Source organism: Eptatretus burgeri, chromosome 11, assembly GCF_056783735.1.
Source record: "Eptatretus burgeri isolate ZD-2024b chromosome 11, Ebu_testis_v1, whole genome shotgun sequence".
Taxonomy (NCBI): domain Eukaryota; kingdom Metazoa; phylum Chordata; class Myxini; order Myxiniformes; family Myxinidae; genus Eptatretus; species Eptatretus burgeri.
In genome coordinates, this window is record NC_140971.1 from 2,823,716 (window position 1) to 2,841,747 (window position 18,032).

The 18,032-nt window shown below is 48.2% G+C and overlaps 2 protein-coding genes across 3 annotated transcripts in view; both read right to left on the minus strand.

Moving 5' to 3' along the window:
- The window catches only part of LOC147016304 (ELAV-like protein 1), a 116,831-nt gene extending 116,644 nt beyond the window's left edge, over positions 1–187 (minus strand). The window contains exon 1 of the mRNA XM_085844913.1: positions 1–187. This exon is cut by the window's left edge and continues 88 nt beyond it. The gene's annotated coding sequence lies outside the window, so the exon portion shown is untranslated.
- Positions 188–13,161: 12,974 nt separating this feature from the next.
- LOC147016305 (transportin-1) overlaps positions 13,162–18,032 on the minus strand; it is a 44,573-nt gene continuing 39,702 nt past the window's right edge. Inside the window, exons 21-24 of one of the 2 annotated variants that reach the window (XM_085844915.1) lie at positions 17,932–18,031; positions 17,672–17,746; positions 17,452–17,555; positions 13,162–15,613 (exon numbers count right to left, since the gene is read on the minus strand). In XM_085844915.1, coding sequence (XP_085701041.1) covers positions 15,610–15,613; positions 17,452–17,555; positions 17,672–17,746; positions 17,932–18,031 — 283 coding nt within the window. In that variant the 3' untranslated portion in view covers positions 13,162–15,609. Of the gene's footprint in view, positions 15,614–17,447; positions 17,556–17,671; positions 17,747–17,931; position 18,032 lie in introns of those variants that run through there. The other variant, XM_085844916.1, reaches the window with a different exon arrangement.

Sequence of the window (18,032 nt, forward strand, 5' to 3'; positions counted from 1 at the left end):
ATAAAAAAGAAAACCCACGCGTGTCAAAAATTAAATAAATAACGAAACAAACTTCCCCTTCTTCAGTCAGTTCCCTTCTTATAATATCTCACGAACAGAGGGTAAAATAAACTTTCTTCTTCGTCTTCGAATGAAGGATTTAAAACCACATGATTGTGACGTTGGGATTGAGGGGGGGGCCGGTCGAACTTACGAAAATATCGTGAGACACCTTTACGGGCCACAGCCTCAGGATCGCCAATTGTTATCGCATTCAAAATTGACCTTTTGATCTCGGTGATTTATTAGCAGGTTGCGGGGTGGGGGTGGGGGTGGGGGTGGGGGTGGGGGTGGGGGAGGGGTGGGTAAAAATCCGTTCTCATCCTGGAGATGCTGCGACGTGGTGCTGCATCTCGGAGTATGCCCTCCATTCAATCGCCACCTTAAACCGGATGTCCCGTGTACAATCGGATTGCGAACATCAAAAAGACTGGAGCGTTCCACAGCTGTGCGCTAACCAAAGGCCCCCATTGGGGGGGGGTAACCAAAGGCCCCCATTGGGGGGGGGGGTAACCGAAGGCCCCCATTGGGGGGGTAACCAAAGGCCCCCATTGTGGGGGTAACCAAAGGCCCCCATTGGGGGGTAACCAAAGGCCCCCATTGGGGGGGTTAACCAAAGGCCCCCATTGGGGGGTAACCAAAGGCCCCCATTGGGGGGGAGGTAACCATAAACCAGAGATTCACCTGTATCGCTGCACCTGCCTGGGACAGTGCAGGTATTTTACTCAAACAGGTTGTCTTGGTTTCTCGAGATGTTAATTTTCCTCAAAGCCTGTTGGGAGATTAAAAGTAAAACTGTTCAACAGGTACATCGTGGAAATTGCTCATAAAATGTAGAACTTGGTGAAAATTGAAATTTAACTTCATTTAAATTTACATATTTACGACTGAATCAGAACGAGCAACTTCAACATGAAGTTCATTGCAAAAAAAAGGTTTAGCCTCTTCAGAATCCCCCCCCCCTCCTCTTACCCCGAGTAACCTCCAGGTTAATTTTTTCCTACCCCGGGTAACCTCCAGCCTTTCCATTACCCCTTTTCCTACCCCGGGTAACCTCCAGCCTTTACATTACCCCTTTTCCTACCCCGGGTAACCTCCAGCCTTTACATCACCCCTTTTCCTACCTTGGATAACCTCCAGCCTTTACATTACCCCTTTTCCTACCTTGGATAACCTCCAGCCTTTACATTACCCCTTTTCCTACCCTGGGTAACCTCCAGCCTTTACATTACCCCCTCCTACCCAGGGTAACCTCCAGCCTTTACATTACCCCTTCTCCTACCCTGGGTAACCTCCAGCCTTTACATTACCCCTTTTCCTACCCCGGGTAACCTCCAGCCTTTCCATTACCCCTTTTCCTACCCCGGGTAACCTCCAGCCTTTCCATTACCCCTTTTCCTACCCTGGGTAACCTCCAGCCTTTACATTACCCCCTCTCCTACCCAGGGTAACCTCCAGCCTTGACATTACCCCCTCTCTGACCCAAGGTAACCTCCAACCTTTACATTACCCCTTTTCCGACCTTGGATAACCTTCAGCCTTGAGATTACCCCTTTTCCTAACCCGAGTAAGATCCAGCCTCCTTTTCCGACCCGGAGTAACCTTCAGCCTTTACATTACCCCTTTTCCTACCTTGGGCAACCTCCAGCCTTGACATTACCCCTTTTCCTACCCCGGGTAACCTCCATCCTTTGCATTACCCCTTTTCCTACCTTGGATAACCACCAGCCTTCACATTACCCCCTCTCCTACCCAGGGTAACCTCCAGCTTTTACATTACCCCCTCTCCTACCCAGGGTAACCTCCAGCCTTTACATTACCCCCTCTCCTACCCAGGGTAACCTCCAGCCTTTACATTACCCCTTTTCCTAACCCGAGTAAGATCCAGCCTCCTTTTCCGACCCGGAGTAACCTTCAGCCTTTACAGTACCCCTTTTCCTACCTTGGGCAACCTCCAGCCTTGACATTACCCCTTTTCCTACCCTGGGTAACATCCAGCCTTTACATTACCCCTTTTCCTACCTTGGATAACCACCAGCCTTCACATTACCCCCTCTCCTACCCAGGGTAACCTCCAGCTTTTACATTACCCCCTCTCCTACCCAGGCTCACCTCCAGCCTTTACATTACCCCTTTTCCTACCCAGGGTAACCTCCAGCCTTTACATTACCCCTTTTCCTAACCCGAGTAAGATACAGCCTCCTTTTCCGACCCGGAGTAACCTTCAGCCTTTACATTACCCCTTTTCCTACCTTGGGCAACCTCCAGCCTTGACATTACCCCTTTTCCTACCCTGGGTAACATCCAGCCTTTACATTACCCTGGGTAAGCTTCAGCCTTTACATTGCCCCTTTTCCTCCCTTGCGTAACCTCCAGCCTTTACATTACCCCTTTTCCTACCCCGGATAACCTCCAGCCTTTACATTACTCCTTTTCCTATCCCGAGTAACCTCCAGCCTTTAAATTACCCCTTTTCCTACCCCGAGTAAATTCCAGCCTTTACATTACCCCTTTTCCAACCCTGGGTAAGCTCCAGCCTTTACATTACCCATTTTCCTACCTTGGGTAACCTCCAGCCTTCACATTACCCCTTTTTCTACCCTGGGTAACCTCCAGCCTTTACATTACCCCTTTTCCTACCCCGGGTAACCTCCAGCCTTTACGTTACCCCTTTTCCTACCCCGGGTAACCTCCAGCCTTTACATTACCCCTTTTCCTTCCCCAGGTAACCTCCAGCCTTTACATCACCCCTTTTCCTACCTTGGATAACCTCCAGCCTTTACATTACCCCTTTTCCTACCCTGGGTAACCTCCAGCCTTTAGGTTACCCCTTTTCCTACCCCGGGTAACCTCCAGCCTTTACATTACCCCTTTTCCTTCCCCAGGTAACCTCCAGCCTTTACATCACCCCTTTTCCTACCTTGGATAACCTCCAGCCTTCACATTACCCCATTTCCTATTCTGGGTAAGCTCAACACCTTATGTTATCCCCTTTCCTGCAATGGGTAACCTCCAGCCTTTACATTACCCCTTTTCCTACCCCGGGTAAGCTCCTGCCTTTACCTCACTCCATTTCCCACACGAACCCGTTCCATGGTCCAGTTGTTGGTGACTAAACCGTCTCCCCCACCGGGTTACCTGGTGAGGAGGGTGGATGATATGGACACCCAGCAGGACGAAAAACAAAACCTGTCAAAGGGGTGGCGGAGCACCTTGTGAGCCAACGGCCATCCATATCTAGTGTCTAACTCTGCGGACGTCCTCCTGCAATTGGGTACCTCCCTCGAGAAGGTTGGTGGCAGGATTTGCACTCCAGCCACTGTAAAACACTTCATTCCTCAAAACACACAAAAAAAAATCGCAAAGAAAACTGAAAACCCACTCCTTGGGACGACCTCCTGTGCAGCAGTCCGTCACAGCGCAGGTCACCGTATGATGGGATTGGGGCAAACCCTTTGCGACCCCCATTCTTTGATGATTGGAGTTAAAGCACGGGGTAATCTGACTCGGTCAGATTGCGGTGATGTGTGTGTCGGCGTGGTGCTGAGTTGTCGTCCACCAGATGGCGGTCTCCTTGGGTTAACCTGAGGCGGTCCCTTCAGGTGGGTGCTTGGAATGTCCTATCCCTAAGAGAGGATGATCACCTGTCTCTGTTATCATCTGAGCTCAAGCATTTGAACATCGGTATTGGAGCTCTCTCTGAGCTTCAGAGACCGGATTGCGGCGAGATCATGGTGGGTGGTTGCACCTACTATTGGTCTGGTCGCTTTGATGGTTACCATTCCCAAGAAGTTGCTGTAGCTGTGTCCAATAAGTTGACTCCAATGATAATTGAGCTAACACTGGTCAACGAGCGTATTATGAGACTAAGGATTCGTCACTCCTTGGGTGTCATTTCCCTGGACTCTGTATATACAGTATGCTCCGACTGAGGCGAGTGACCTCACTGTGAAGGACACATTCAATGCTGAAGTTGATTGGTGCCCCAGGTCTTGGGGGATTTCAATACATCGATTGGCACTGATAGGGATGGTTATGACACACATGTTGGTCCCATGGATCTGGAACTGTGAACCAGAATGGCACCAAGTTACTTCACTTTGCAAAAAGACACGGACTTCGGGTGGCTGGTTCATGGTTTCAGCGCCCACAAGCTCATCGCTGGACTTGGAATTCCAACGCTAATGGTGTGGAAAAGGCGGTTGACCATGTGCTCGTTGATAGTTGCTGGAGGTTGCTCCATTACTGCAGGGTCAACCAGAGTGTATAGTTCGGCAATACCGACCACAGCCTTGTTGTAGCAAGTGAGGAAGTTGCAGCTTAAATTCAGGAGAATGGTACCATCCCACCCTTGGCTGGATGTTGGCAAGCTCAAGGATGAGAGGGTAGCTGAGGAGTTTGCGAACAGGCTGAGTGGAGATTTGGGGGGTCTGGGTGCTTTGTGGAATCCTGAAGAGTGTGGAGTGCCTTCAAGACCACCGTCCTTGACGTTGCCGGTGTACGTCTTGGAATTCAATGTCGGGAAAGAAGAAATTTGCCTCCCAAGGGACACTGGATACCATTGACCATAGTCGCAGGGCCAGGCTGAATGGCAGAGCTGAGCTGTTGAAGGAGTTGAGGTGCAAAACTGTACGTGTGCTGAGGGCTGACACAAGGAGGCCTATGTGCGAGGAATCTGTGAAGGGGTAGAGCATCACCTGTGGTCAAGTGATTCTTGTCCTGCTTACAGAGTATTTCATGCATTGCATTCCTCCAAGCTCATCTGATGGTGTACTGCAGCTGCTGTAGCAGAGGGTGGTAGGCTCTTGACAGAAGTCAAAAGTGAAGGCCCGCTGTAACAGGCTGACCAACAGCTATTGAGTTGGATGTCAGGGTGCAACTATCCCAACTGCTGACCGTCCAATCAACTGTGAACCACCTTCGCTTGTGGAAACGGGCTGCAGTTAACCAGATGAAAGGGGGGAAACTCCTGGGATCTGTGGCATCCATGCTGAACTTCTCGAACCTGGTGGAAATGTTTTACTCATGTCATTGAATGCAGTTTTATGCTCTGTTTGGAGCACAGGCATCATCCCAACTGACTGGAAGAGAGGCCTTGTTGTCGCTCTCTGGAAAGGGAAGGGTGATCACTGGGGCTGCAACAACTACCGAGGGGTGACGCTGCTCTCAGTGCCGGGCGAGGTCCTTGCTCGGATAATTCTTGATAGGGTTCACCACCATCTGCTTGAGCACCAGCATCCAGAGCAGTCAGGCTTTACACCAAGAGGTCAATGATTGACCGTATCCTTGCTCTTCGGGTCTCACCAAACGTAGCCGATGGTTTTCGGCAGGAGCTGCTTACAGCCAATGTTGATCTCCACAAAGCGTTTGATTCAGCGAATCAGAATGCCCCCCTGGAGGATTCTCGGTCTTCGTGGGGTGCCACCAAAATTGACCGATTTGATTTCTGAATTATACCCTCCTGATGCTGAGAGTGCTGTGAGGTGTGGTGATATCTCCAACTTACTTCACGTTGTTACTGGAGCTCGTCAGGGATGTGTACTGGCCCCCGCACTTTTCGGCGCTTGTACGAGCTGGATTCTGGGATGTCGGAGAGATCAAGCTGTGGAGCATTGCTTGGGAATGTCACGATTTATGGCATCGATTTTGCAGATAATGCAGTCATCTTTGTGGAGACTCTGAATATCCTTTTGGGGGCCCTCGAGGTGCTGAATGAGGAGTCGGAGCCGCTGGGATTACGGGTTTCCTGGGTCAAGACTACGATGCAGGGTTTCAATGACATATTAGGTGCTCCTATCTTGTCTGTCCCTTTTTGGTGAGGATGTCGAGGTCATGGAGTGATTCACTCACCTTGACAGTGATATTAATGTCTCCGCATGCTGTGAGCCAGAGGTCGACAGACGTCTTTATTGGGCCTGGGGAGTCAAGCATTCAGTGGATCATGGCATGTGGCGCTGTCAGTACCAATGCAGGACGACCAAAGTTAGAGTCTTTAAGTCCTTGGTCCTTCCAGTTTTGCTCTTTAAATGTGGGACTCTGACCAAGGATCTGAAACAGAGACTTAACTCTTTTGGTGCCAGGTCTCTTCCGAGAATCCTTGGCTATCGCTGGTTGGACTATATCCGAGTGGTTGCTGAGAGAGAATCATCAAATGAGATTTGTGGCCTGGATAGTCTGAGTGTCAGCTGCGGCTGTACGGACATGTGGCTCATTTTCTTGTCGCTCATCCTGCTCACCAGATTCTCTCAGCGATGGAGCCTCGTGAGTGGGGGAGGCCAAAGGACTGACCACATGCCTCGTAGTTGCAGCAAATTGATTGGCATCTCAAGGAGATGGGGATTGGCGAGGCATCTGCATGAGGGATGGCCATATGGAGGCCACAAGAGCACCGGCAGAAATTGGACAATGACGCGCTGCTCCGGCACATGCTCCCACACCTGACCTGTCCTACTGTGGGCAAGTTCCAGACTTTATATTGAACCCCCTTTCCTTCCTCAGATGAGCTGCAGACTTGACATTACACCCCTTTCCTACCCTGGGTGAGCTCCAGAATTTACATTACTCTCCTTTCCTTCTCTGGGTAAGCTCCAGCCTTCACATTACCCCCCACCCACCCCCTTTTCCTACCCCAGGTAAGCTTCAGCCTTTACATTCCCCCCCCCCTTTCCTTCTATGGGTGGGCTCGAGCCTTTACATTATCCCCCTTTCCTACCCCAGGTAAGCTCCAGTCTTTACATTACCCCCCTTTCCTACTCCGGGTAAGCTCCAGCCTTGACATTACAGTCCTTTCCAACACTGAGCAAGCTCCAGCCTCGACATTATCCCCCTTTTCTACCCTGAGCAAGCTCCAGCCTAAATTACGCCCTTTCTTACCATGGTTCAGCTCCGCACTTTACATTACTCCTATCCCCTATTTCCCACCATGGGTAACCTCAAGCCATTACATTACCCCCCCCCCCCCCACGGGTAAGATGCAGCCATATATTACCCCCCCTGATTACCATGGGTAAAATTCAGCCATTGCATTACTCCCTTTCACAATGTTGGGTAAGCTCCAGCCTTGTCCATGCCATGCATTTGTAGATTACACCAAACCTCAACCAGTTGCACACGCAGGAAAGGCAGTACATCACATCACTTCCAACTCTGCTTGGAGAAGAGAGAGCTTTGATGGGACTATAAGCCTGTCCTTGACATTTCCCATGTGCGGTAAAGGCTTAGGCTCAAGGGAACTTCGGCTCTTACCAGTACCAATCTGAGGAATAGACTGCTCCATTACCACCCCCCAACATTAATCGCCTTTTTTCTACCAACCTTCATCTCGTCTGAGTCTCTCGCTCTCCACGATCTACCTTTCCGTATTTTACACATTCACAATAATTCACTTTGTGTCCCTAAATTCAAACCTGCTCACCTCGTCCAGGATCCCAGAAGGTTTATTCAAGTGAAAAGCGCCGGAACGTTTGAGCTCATGGGCTGATGGGGTCATCCACTGACACCACAAAAATGCATTGCTGCCGGGTCTGACCCTTGGCTTTCCCTCCTAAATCACTCAATTAGTGACACCATTACTGAAAAACCTAATTTCCTCAATATCTTGCAAATTATGTATGATAATATCACGAATAAGGTGTCCATACTTATGTTTTCATGGTCAATCATTACCCTGACACCTGTGTTATTACTGGGAGATGTGTTGTTTACCAAGTAAATGTGTAGCCCACCCGCTCATTAAGCGACGCCATTACCGAACAACGATATATGGAGAACTTGCAAATGTGCAGTTCACATAATTAACTTTATGTCCTCTTGGCATTACAAGTCTTCTCTATCACTTTCGTCACTCTCATCACTGTCCTCACTCCAAGCATTACCTGACTCTTCCTCATCATCCCCATCATCCTCATATGGGCCTGTGAGGGACTCTGGAACTGAACTTCCTGGATACCAGTCTGGTTCAAAGAAGTTTTGAGACAACTTCCATCCATAGTCTGTCGGACTCGCCCCACCAGTTGGATCTGTCTGATCAGCTCTCTTCCAGATTCTTGCCACATAGTGCACCCTTTTCATATGATTACCAAGTGTCTTGGCACACGGGGGGAGAGAGGCACAGTTTATCTTCTTTATTCTGGCAAGGGGCTCCTTTTCGTCACCACCACCCATTCGCATGAATGCCTTGTATCTGGCTTCATTAATGTCAGAGGTTTTGAAGCCATACCGCACACAGACAAAGGATGTAATAGCTTGGACGTCGACCTCCTCAGCTGTTAGAGATCGCAATGCCATCACACGAGCTGCATCTGACTCCATCCGCTGGAAGGGCTTCACTTTGCCCTTTCTGTAGAAACACGATGAAAAATCATAACCAGTCAAGGCATGAAGGCCGATTAGTGCTTCAGTGATACCAGTCTGTTTCTTCTCAAGAATGTCAGCTCGTTTAGTGACATCAATGTACCTTCGGTGGTTGCCAGATCCATAGTCCATGATGTTGTTGATCCCTTCCGACCTTCCAGAAAGCCCAAGCAGAATGATGAAGACGTCCGTATCAGTGGACCTTACTAGAATGTTACCAGTGGAAATGTTGTTTGCGTGAAAGGCAACGAGTGTGTCAGCTTCTTCCTGTCGATATTGGAGGTGATTCGGTTCCTCTATTTGCAGCACATCATCCTCGTTGTTCTTCATCCCCATACACACACCACCATGTGAAACATAGTGTTTTTCATCCAAGAATTGAACCATATTGGAGCTTCTTCCATTCCTCTATTACAAACCGGGCAAACTCTTCCTTGAATGATCCACTTTTGAGTAACTGTCGCTGAGCCTGGTCAGGTCCAGTTATGATGAATGATTGAGTAGTTTAACGACGCAGGTTTCGCTCGGTATCTTTGATTGATGGTGACTGGTACTTGTCGAGCACTAAATGTATTTGCTCCCCACGATACAAACATACTTTTGCCAAAAGATCCTTTGCCATGGTTGCATATGTGGACTTGCTGTGCTGCAGCACGGTTTCATGGAGGATAATACCGCCATCAATCACTGCGGCTGTTATTGGGGGGAAAACTGTTGTCATCGAGAAACACTTCCTGTCTGCTTTCAAGTTTCTTTGTGAGAGATGCCTTGTCCGTCTTCAAGGGAGTTCCATCGCGATGGGCAAGAGAAAGTGGTACTTCAGTAACCGGGTAGCTAAGAATGTGATGCAGATCAAGTGCATCGCTTGTCTCGGCAGCAACAGCTAAGATTCGTCCAAAGACATCCCTGACTCCCTCTGCCGCATTCGCTCTTCATGCTGCGGTCTTAGATTGCTTCACATTCTCTGCAGCAAAGTTCAACATTTTGATCCTTGCCACATAGTCACGACAAGTATTATGGTATTTGGCTTCCTTCCCAATAAGATTTTCCCCGAGTCCAATGATCCTAGTATTCCACTTTTTCTTAGCAGCAAGAAAGATTGCCTTGCTCCCGTCCGTGGTCAAACATTGGCCGAGGGGTTCATTTTTCTGCAACTGCCTCTTCTGTCCACGAAAAAGACATTCCTGTCCAAGGACGCCTCTCGTGCTGGTAGAAGGATGATCGGAACCTGAACGAGTGGTCTTCTGAGGTGGTTCAGATGGTTCTGTGCTTGGAGGTGCTCCTCTCTTAACAGCACAGAATCGACTGAGGCAAACTGAGTGGTATTTGCCTCCTGGGCCCTCAGCTGTTCTGATCTCTTCCGAGGTGTTCGAAAACTTGTCACTTTGAATTGCCTTTCACCATCGAGCAGCATTTTTGGCTGTTTCCCAGTTGCTCGAATTGAAACACTTCAGGGCACGTTTCTTTTCTCCTCTTTCTTTGCAAATTATACAAACGGGGGCGTCATTTGCCATGATCTGTAAATAACAAAAAAGGGACAGAGACCAATGCATTATTTGCCACATTGTAACAAAAGACAGAGATGGTACGACTCCAGTAGGCAACTTTCAGGGTGAACTCAACATTTTCAAGCACTAGAGTTGGCATCGTCATATCTCACTATAAAAACATGGGTATAGACACCTTATTTGTGATGTTATCATGCAGTGTTTTTCAGATATTAATGAAAATGGGTTTTTCTGCAATGGCGTTGCAAACCTAGTGGGTGAACTAAACATTTACACAGTAAACTAAACATTTTCTAGCAATAATGTGGGTGTCACTGTAATGATTGACCATGAAAACATAGGTGTAGACACCTTATTCGTTATACTGTTGCAAATTTGGAAGCTTACTGCACACAACAGCCAGCTCCTATAGATCAGCTATATCGGTAAGTATGTGTTTCTAGTTAGGGTCCCGTCCTTTGTTTAATGGGTGATTAATTGTACGTGCGCTGTTATTTTATAGTTAGGATTTTTACATTTTAAGCTTCAACAACAACAACGCCCATCTTCGCTTCATCACCATCAGCCTTTCCCATGCGCATGCGTGTCAAGCACAGCGGTGGGCGGAGTCCAACGTGCCAGGCGGGGTTTCTTTGGACGTTGGCGTCTTGGATTTCGCTCCAAATACGGGCATGGCGTCCCTCTCAGCCAATCGGAGGGGTGCGAGCACGTCTCCCGCCTCTCGGCCAATGGGGGGGCCAACGCAACATATTGCTGCTCGACTTCCTGGTCGAGGGGTGGAGACATGAGCACCCCCCCCCCCCCAACCAATCTTGGACGGCCGGGATATCGCCTGACACGCCTGTCCAATGAGGTCGGAATGACGCGAGACGGATCCCTCACACCTATCAAGGAAAAGGGATAATTGTGTGGGGGCGACCCGCTGAGACAGTCTTCCCACCATGAATCACCTGCCTGCGAGCCGGAGGAGAATCGCTTGCCTGCCTGCCCAGCTGACTTGCTTTGCCTGCCTCGTTGCCTGTTTTGCCGGTGGAGCGTGCCAGCGCCCGACGCTACCCTCCGTACCTGGTGCTTGGAGCGGAATCATGTTGCGGGTTCGAGTCCCGTCGGGCCAGCTCGTCGAAAACCGCATGAAGCGGAAAGGTCCAAGCCAGACTCTTACCTCCAGCTCACCTTCCCTCCGAGCTGGGGGTATCAATAAAGGCCGCGGTCACCATTTCTTTTTGGGCGGTGTGTGTCTGTATGTGGGCCTGTCTTTTAAGTAGAAACGTTTAAATGCCGGGTGTGTAAATTGCATTCCTTTTATTCGGTTAACTCTGCCTTCTTGCGTGCTCCCCTGCCCCGTTATAAATAATTATCCCTTTTTTTAATGTTCCAGCTCGTTTCTGTGTTTCTTTCATTGGCTTGGCACGGTGTGTACTGAGAAATAGCGAGGCTGTTTGCGCTGTAAAATTGTTCATTTGGTCCGACGGGCCTTGGAAACCTCCGCTCAGGTTACACACGGTTCGGGCACGGTAACGGCTCGTTCCGCTCGAGGTCCGTCGAGGGTGCGAATTCCCCGGTAGCTTTGCCCGCGTGGGTAATTAGGTATATTGAAGTTTGGCAATTCACCCTACCCCACACGGTCGAATTATTGGCGATTCATGGTCCAGTAAGGGACCCGTGCCTTTCGGACTTATCCGAGAGTCACGACCTGAATTCCGGGTGTTCGGTGTGAGACGACTCCACTGCTCCACCTCGTGGCCGTTTATCGCCACCGAACCCCGGCCCACAACAATATTATCATGCATATTTTTCCAGATATTGAACAAAGTAGGTTTATCGGTAATGGCGTCACTAATTGAGTGATTTCGGGGGAAAAGCCACGGGTCAGATCCGGCAGCAATGCATTTTTGTGATGTCGGTGGATGATCCCATCAGCCCATGAGGTCAAACGTTCCGGCGCTTTTCACTTGAATAAACCTTCTGGGCTCCTGGACTAATCCCCCGATAAGATCGATGGGAACTGCCTTCCCTTGCATACCCCATCCTACTGTTGCTTCAATTCACACATAAAGTAATGGTAGTAGAGCACAAATTATAGAACAATGCTCCTCCCAGCTTTTTACATCATGATCATCATTTGTTGTGGTTGGTTACTTATCCAAGCCACAATTCAGCCTCTAAACTAAATATTGCTCCATCCTGGGTGAGGGATGGCAGAGTCCCAAGTTGGGGGGTCACACTCATCAAAACAATTTAGAGTGGGAAGTTGGATTGCTCAGGGTGCTAGCAATAACTCACCTTCACTGTGTGAGATAACGTGGGGTCTTCAACGTCCACTAGCTAATGCTAATATACGGGACACAATGCCAACGCCCATCCGAGAGACGGTGCACCGGGCCGTATTTTGGAATGGCCAATGAGGCCCTGGCTTAGGGCAGCAATTGAAGTAAGGGCAGAAAAGACGGTGAATCGGCGATGTCTGTGATTTTATAACTTGTGAAAATCGCGTGTTCAAACAAACTTGTACTTCTTAGAAAAGCATTTCCAAGGAGGTATGGTGGATAAAACTCTTATCGTTGTCCTTCTTACATAGCCAGCTGCCGATGTCAGTGCAAAACGGAAACATTGACGCTGGCAGCTGATTAGCGCCACCCCGGATCCGCAGGAAACTGATGGCACGGATTCGGAGGGCAGACCTGACATGCAGATACAGCATGATAACACATGGCCTCATACAAGTTCATGAATGACTAAAGCAACGTTTCACCGTCTTACAGCCCTGACTTAACTCAATCAGAGTTTCATCTCTTCCCCAAAGATGATGTCAAGGCTGCCGTGAAGCGCCGGATCTGTCAGCTGAACACATTTCTATTGTGACGGCATCAGTGGTGATTACGTTGAAAAGTAAATATGCACCATGGTAGAATAAAGAGTGATGTTAGTATCTGACTGTTTCATTCAAATAACCTTACCCGTTTTGAAATGAAAAAAAAAAAAGTATAAGGCATGACATTTCAGCACGCCTTCGTACTAATGAAGCTGTAAAGCTGAAACAAAAACAAAAACAAAAACCCACAGCAGGCACCCAAAGACTAGATCTGATATAGTTTGTGGTGAGTGAGGTAGAGTGTGGTGCTTTTGAAAATTGACCGAGGGCAGCAGAGAAGGTAAATCCGGCACCGACGGTGTACTTATTGATGCAGCACCCTGCCTGTGAAGTTCCAATCTGACATGATGGTGATGTCATGATAGACAACAAAAAGACAGAAAAAGCACACATTCTTGCAGTTTTTATTCAACTCTGATCTCTTATCCTTAACTTGGAACTAAACTTATAAGTTTTGCATTCTTCTTTATATTTTCCTTAAAATATTTAATTATAAACCTAGCACCCAACATAGCTGGACCCAACTGCAGAGAATAGGATGGGTGGTGGTGGTTGAGGGAGGGGGATGGGGGGGTGAAAAAAAGAGGGAAGAAAAACAAAACAAAGAAAGAAGAGAACAAAATAATTCATTTTAAAAAATAAAAGAAAAAATAAGTTACAACACAAATTAAATTCGGGGGGAAAAAAAACCAAAAAAAAAACACAAGACGACGATAAATAAATGAATACAACTTGGTACGATACAAAGACAACACTGTGTAATACATAAAATCAGAAATAAAATGTTTTAATAAAAATGTACAACAGCATGCAATCTCCAAGTATGACTCGAGTGCATGCGCACACACGCAAACAAAAACACACACACGATGGGAGGATGGTAGGAAGGTTGTGTGGTGGCACGGGCGAGACGGGTGCGTGGCGCGGGTGCAGGGCGAGCGAGCGCGATGGGGACATGACGCAAACAGGTGAGGCGTGTGCACGTGAGAAGAGGGTGGCAGGATCAAGTCAGTGAGCAGAGGAGGAAGTGGACGAGAGCGAGTGAGAATGGAGGTGGTGAGTGCGAGTGAACGAGTTGGGAGGGTGGCTGTAAAGTGGAAAGGAGAATGAAGCAAGTGAAGAATTGGACAAGTGAAGAAAATTAAAACAATAAAAGGAAATGGGGGAACGACGCCATGAAAGGAAAGCGTGGATGGAACAAACACTCAAACAGCTAATAAAAAAATAAAATGTACATTAAATTAACGCATTTCTCCACAAAGATAAAAAAAATAAAATAATTGTCACAGCTTCACAACACGAGATGCCGGTACAAAGACTGTCTCAGACACATACAAAATTACAAAATGTACGCTTACACCCTCAATCTTCCCACACCCCCTCCCCCCCCCAATGCTCTTTCAGTCAAGAGTGATTGATGAAGCTGGAGAGAGTGTAGAGGGTTGGAGAGCAAGTTTTTTTTTTTCCTCTCTCTCCAAGTTACAGTACAATATAATATAATACAATACAATACAATACAGCCGACTGCCGGACTGAGCCAGCACTGTGGGTTAACTAAAGTTAAACCAGCACCTTTAGTTAACCAGTGACCAGGCTGACGCACATCGATTACCAATTACAACAATAACCCAGCATGTTGGCATTGACAAGCGGTGGGTTGAGCACCAAGAGCACAAACCTGGAATAGCAATATGAGCTAACCCACACAAACCGTTTACAAAACAGTTGCTTAAAGAGGAAAAGAAAAACACAAAAGAGAGGGAGAGAGAGGGAGAGAGAGGGAGAGAGAGGGATACTGGTATTGGGGGTGTAGAAGGTGGACGATACAGTGAGATAGGAAAAGAGTGAGAGGGACAGAGTGTGTATGCATGAGTGTGTGTGCATGAGTGTGTGCGTGTGCGTTTTCGCAAAGACAGGGAATGGGGGGGGGGAAGGGGAGGGAGTTAGAGAAAAAGGTAAAAATAATGTTTTGAAGGTCAGAAGGGGTAATTGGAATGAATGCAAAATGGAAGGGGGGGGGGACAAGTTGGGGGAGGGGGCGAACTGAGAGAAGTCTTGGGGAAAGCTGATGACATTGGCCCACTTCAACTTAGCGTTAACTACCATTTTCCACACCCACCCCCTCCACCTTCCCAATTTCAGAGCCAGTTAATGTATGTTTACATTCATAATTTAACTGATGAGGACAATGCAGCAAGCAGTTTTCATTTGGGAGGAGGGGGGAGGGAGGGAGGCGAGAGGGTGGCAAGATGAGGAAAACCACATCGAAGAAACCCTGATGCAAAATTAAAGTAAAACAGCTTAACCCACCTAATCCCCACTCTTTGTCAATGGTGCTCTGAGATTTAAATGATCTCACTTGGAAAAGATGCAAAATAAGAGAAAAGGGTGTGGGGGGGAGAAGAAAGGAAACAGAAACCAGCCTTAACCTAAACCTTATCCTTAACTTAAATGTCCCATTGTCAACTCTGACTCATCACTAACACAGGGTCAAACACCCAGAGTTCATAAGAGGTGAAAGGGAGAAAGGCATAACGAGGAGAGGAAGGGTGACCTACGATCCTTAGCCTTATCCTTAGCTTACTTAACATCCCTATGAGCTCCCTTCACCAGTACCAGCAGCCAACCCCATTGCTTTCCTAGGGTTTGCACCCTAACCTAACAAGGAGCGGTGAGGGCTAAGTGAGGGGGGAGAGAGAGAGAGAGAGAGCTACAACCTTAGCCTTAGCATAACCTCTTAAACTGCATTAGCAACAAAGGTGTTTAACCCTAAACCTCGATAACCTCGTGGATCCCCCTTGCCGAATAGAACAGCTTATTCCATGCAGGTCGCCCCCATCACCTACGAGCACAAGGAGTGGGGAGGAGGGGTTACAGTAGATTAAAACAATGACAATAAATACAATAAAGTACATTTTCAGCCATAAATAATACGCCAATTAAAACAAGTAAAAGAAAAGACGAGTCCAAGTGCAAGTCCATGGACGATTTGAGTTTGTCCATTTGGCGTTCATGTCTGAGTGATTGGAGCCCTTTGGCCCACGACGATTGGGGCCTTTTGGCCCACGGCGATTGGAACCCTTTGGCCCACGACGATTGGAACCCAGGTTCAAATCCCATAAACTACAGGTATTTTTTCATCATCAGCTCAGGTCCTTGTCGGTCATGCAAAAGTACACAGATGTCTCCTTTTGCGCAAGCTCCTCCATGAGCCATTTTTAAAAATATACTATGTCGAGGCTCGTACAAGGGGCACAGGAGATGAGAGGGGTGAGAGAGGGAAGCACAACACAATGGGGAACAGAGACATGAGGAGATCTGTGGAAGGAAGAGGGATGGGACGGGGTACACGGGGTATACAAGATGGACACTACAGGGACTTTCAGGATTGAAAGCAGGGAGTTTGAAAGAGGTGGGTTTGGGGTGGATTAACGGGGGGTAGAAAAGATCATGTTTTTGGATGGGGGAAGATAAGAGATGGTGGTAAACAGCTGTTTTGAAGAATGGGATTGAATAGAGTGAGGGAGTTTGTTCCTGAGGTGGTAAAAAAGAGGAATGAAAGGGTGAAGGTGAGCAGTGATTCGTGATTGAGTTATATCAGAAGGGGGGTTGCTGGAAGACCTTGAGCACCCTGTAGAAATATGAGGGGGGACGGGGGGGGGAGATAGCAGGCAAAGTAGGAGGGGGACGAGGCCGGAGAGGAGACAGTAGAAGACAGAAAGACCACTGACCTGCCTGCAGTGAGAACGAAAGACTCAGCTTCATCACGAGAGATACCAATGATCCTAAATGCCTTGGTTTCCACAGCGTGAAGCCGAGAAAGGTGAGAGGTGGGAAGTGGGAGCACCAGCACAGAGGGGAGAGAGATACTCCATCAGGCTGCAGATGAAAGCTTTGTACGTGGTCAAGAGCTCAGGCGGGCTGAGGAAGGACTTTGCACGATGGAGGATTCCCAGTCGGCAACTAGCTTTGGAGGCCAGGTTGGAGATGTGGCTTTCCGAGGAAAGATCATGGCAGATAGTAAGACCCAGAAGCTTGAATGAAAGGACTTCCTCCAGAGGATTGTGAGAAAGTGGATGGGGGGGTTTTCTAAACGGTCCTTTCGGAGAGACATAGTGAGAGTGCGAGATTTGTCCGCATTGAAAGACATGTTCCACATGTTGGACCAGTTTGTGATTTTACCCAGATCTGCAGTGAGCGAAGAAGCTGCTGCTTGCCGGTCTGAGGGATGACAGATGGTACGGCAGAGGGTGGAGTCATCAGCAAAGAGGTAAAGAGGATTTTCCAGAGAATCAGAGAGATCGTTGATGAAAACCACAAAAAGAACAGGGCCCAGAACGCTGCCTTGAACTCCAGCCTGGACAGGAAGAGCGGATGAGAGAACTCCATTAAGGGCCACACGTTGACTGCGACAGGAGAGGAAGTCTGCGAACCATGAATGGAGATGACCTTGGATACCATGGGAAGAGAGTTTGGTGAGCAGGGCAGGGTGCCAGACCATATCAAAAGCACGCGATATCTGTAGAAATTAGAAATAAATAAATAAAATTGTGCACCATTTCAAAAGCTGAAATATTTGACACCTGTCATGAAGACAAAACAATCGACAGAATGGCATCCAAATGCAACTCAGCTTATTTGGAATCCCTTCACCCGCGAGACCCGGTTGCCCTCTCTTACATGCCATAGTAAACCGATAACCTCTCCTTCAGAGGAGGAGGAAACTGCTCAGAAAATCGGCGCCAATTCTCCACGCCAACCTGACTCTTGAAGCCATGCAGAATCTGCGGAAATGACAAAGAAAAGATGTAAGCCACCGTTCCGTTCAAAAACATCTTGGCACCAGACACACACCACGGGCACATTCCTCGAAACGTGTGTGGTTTCTCGACCATCCCACCTTGTAAAACATCTCTCTCAAATCGTCTTTGGGGTTCACCCAGGAAGCAACAGCATCGCAGAAAAAAATAAAATCCTGCAGAGGAAGGCACGACGACACACTTCAGAAAAAACAAGGCACGTGAGCAACTGCACAGAGGGACAAATAAAACATCACCACAGTGTAAACAAACGATAACACTGTTCCACAACCGCTGAATGGAATCCCTCGTGTAAAGGGAGCCCACCATTAACTTAACATTTGGTCGGACGGGCGCGTACCTGAACCACCCCGGCCGGGTTCACGCCGATCATTGCACAAATTCCGCGGAAGGCAGAGTCTTTCTCCTCGTTGTCTCTTATGTTTCGTAGAGATGTGCACC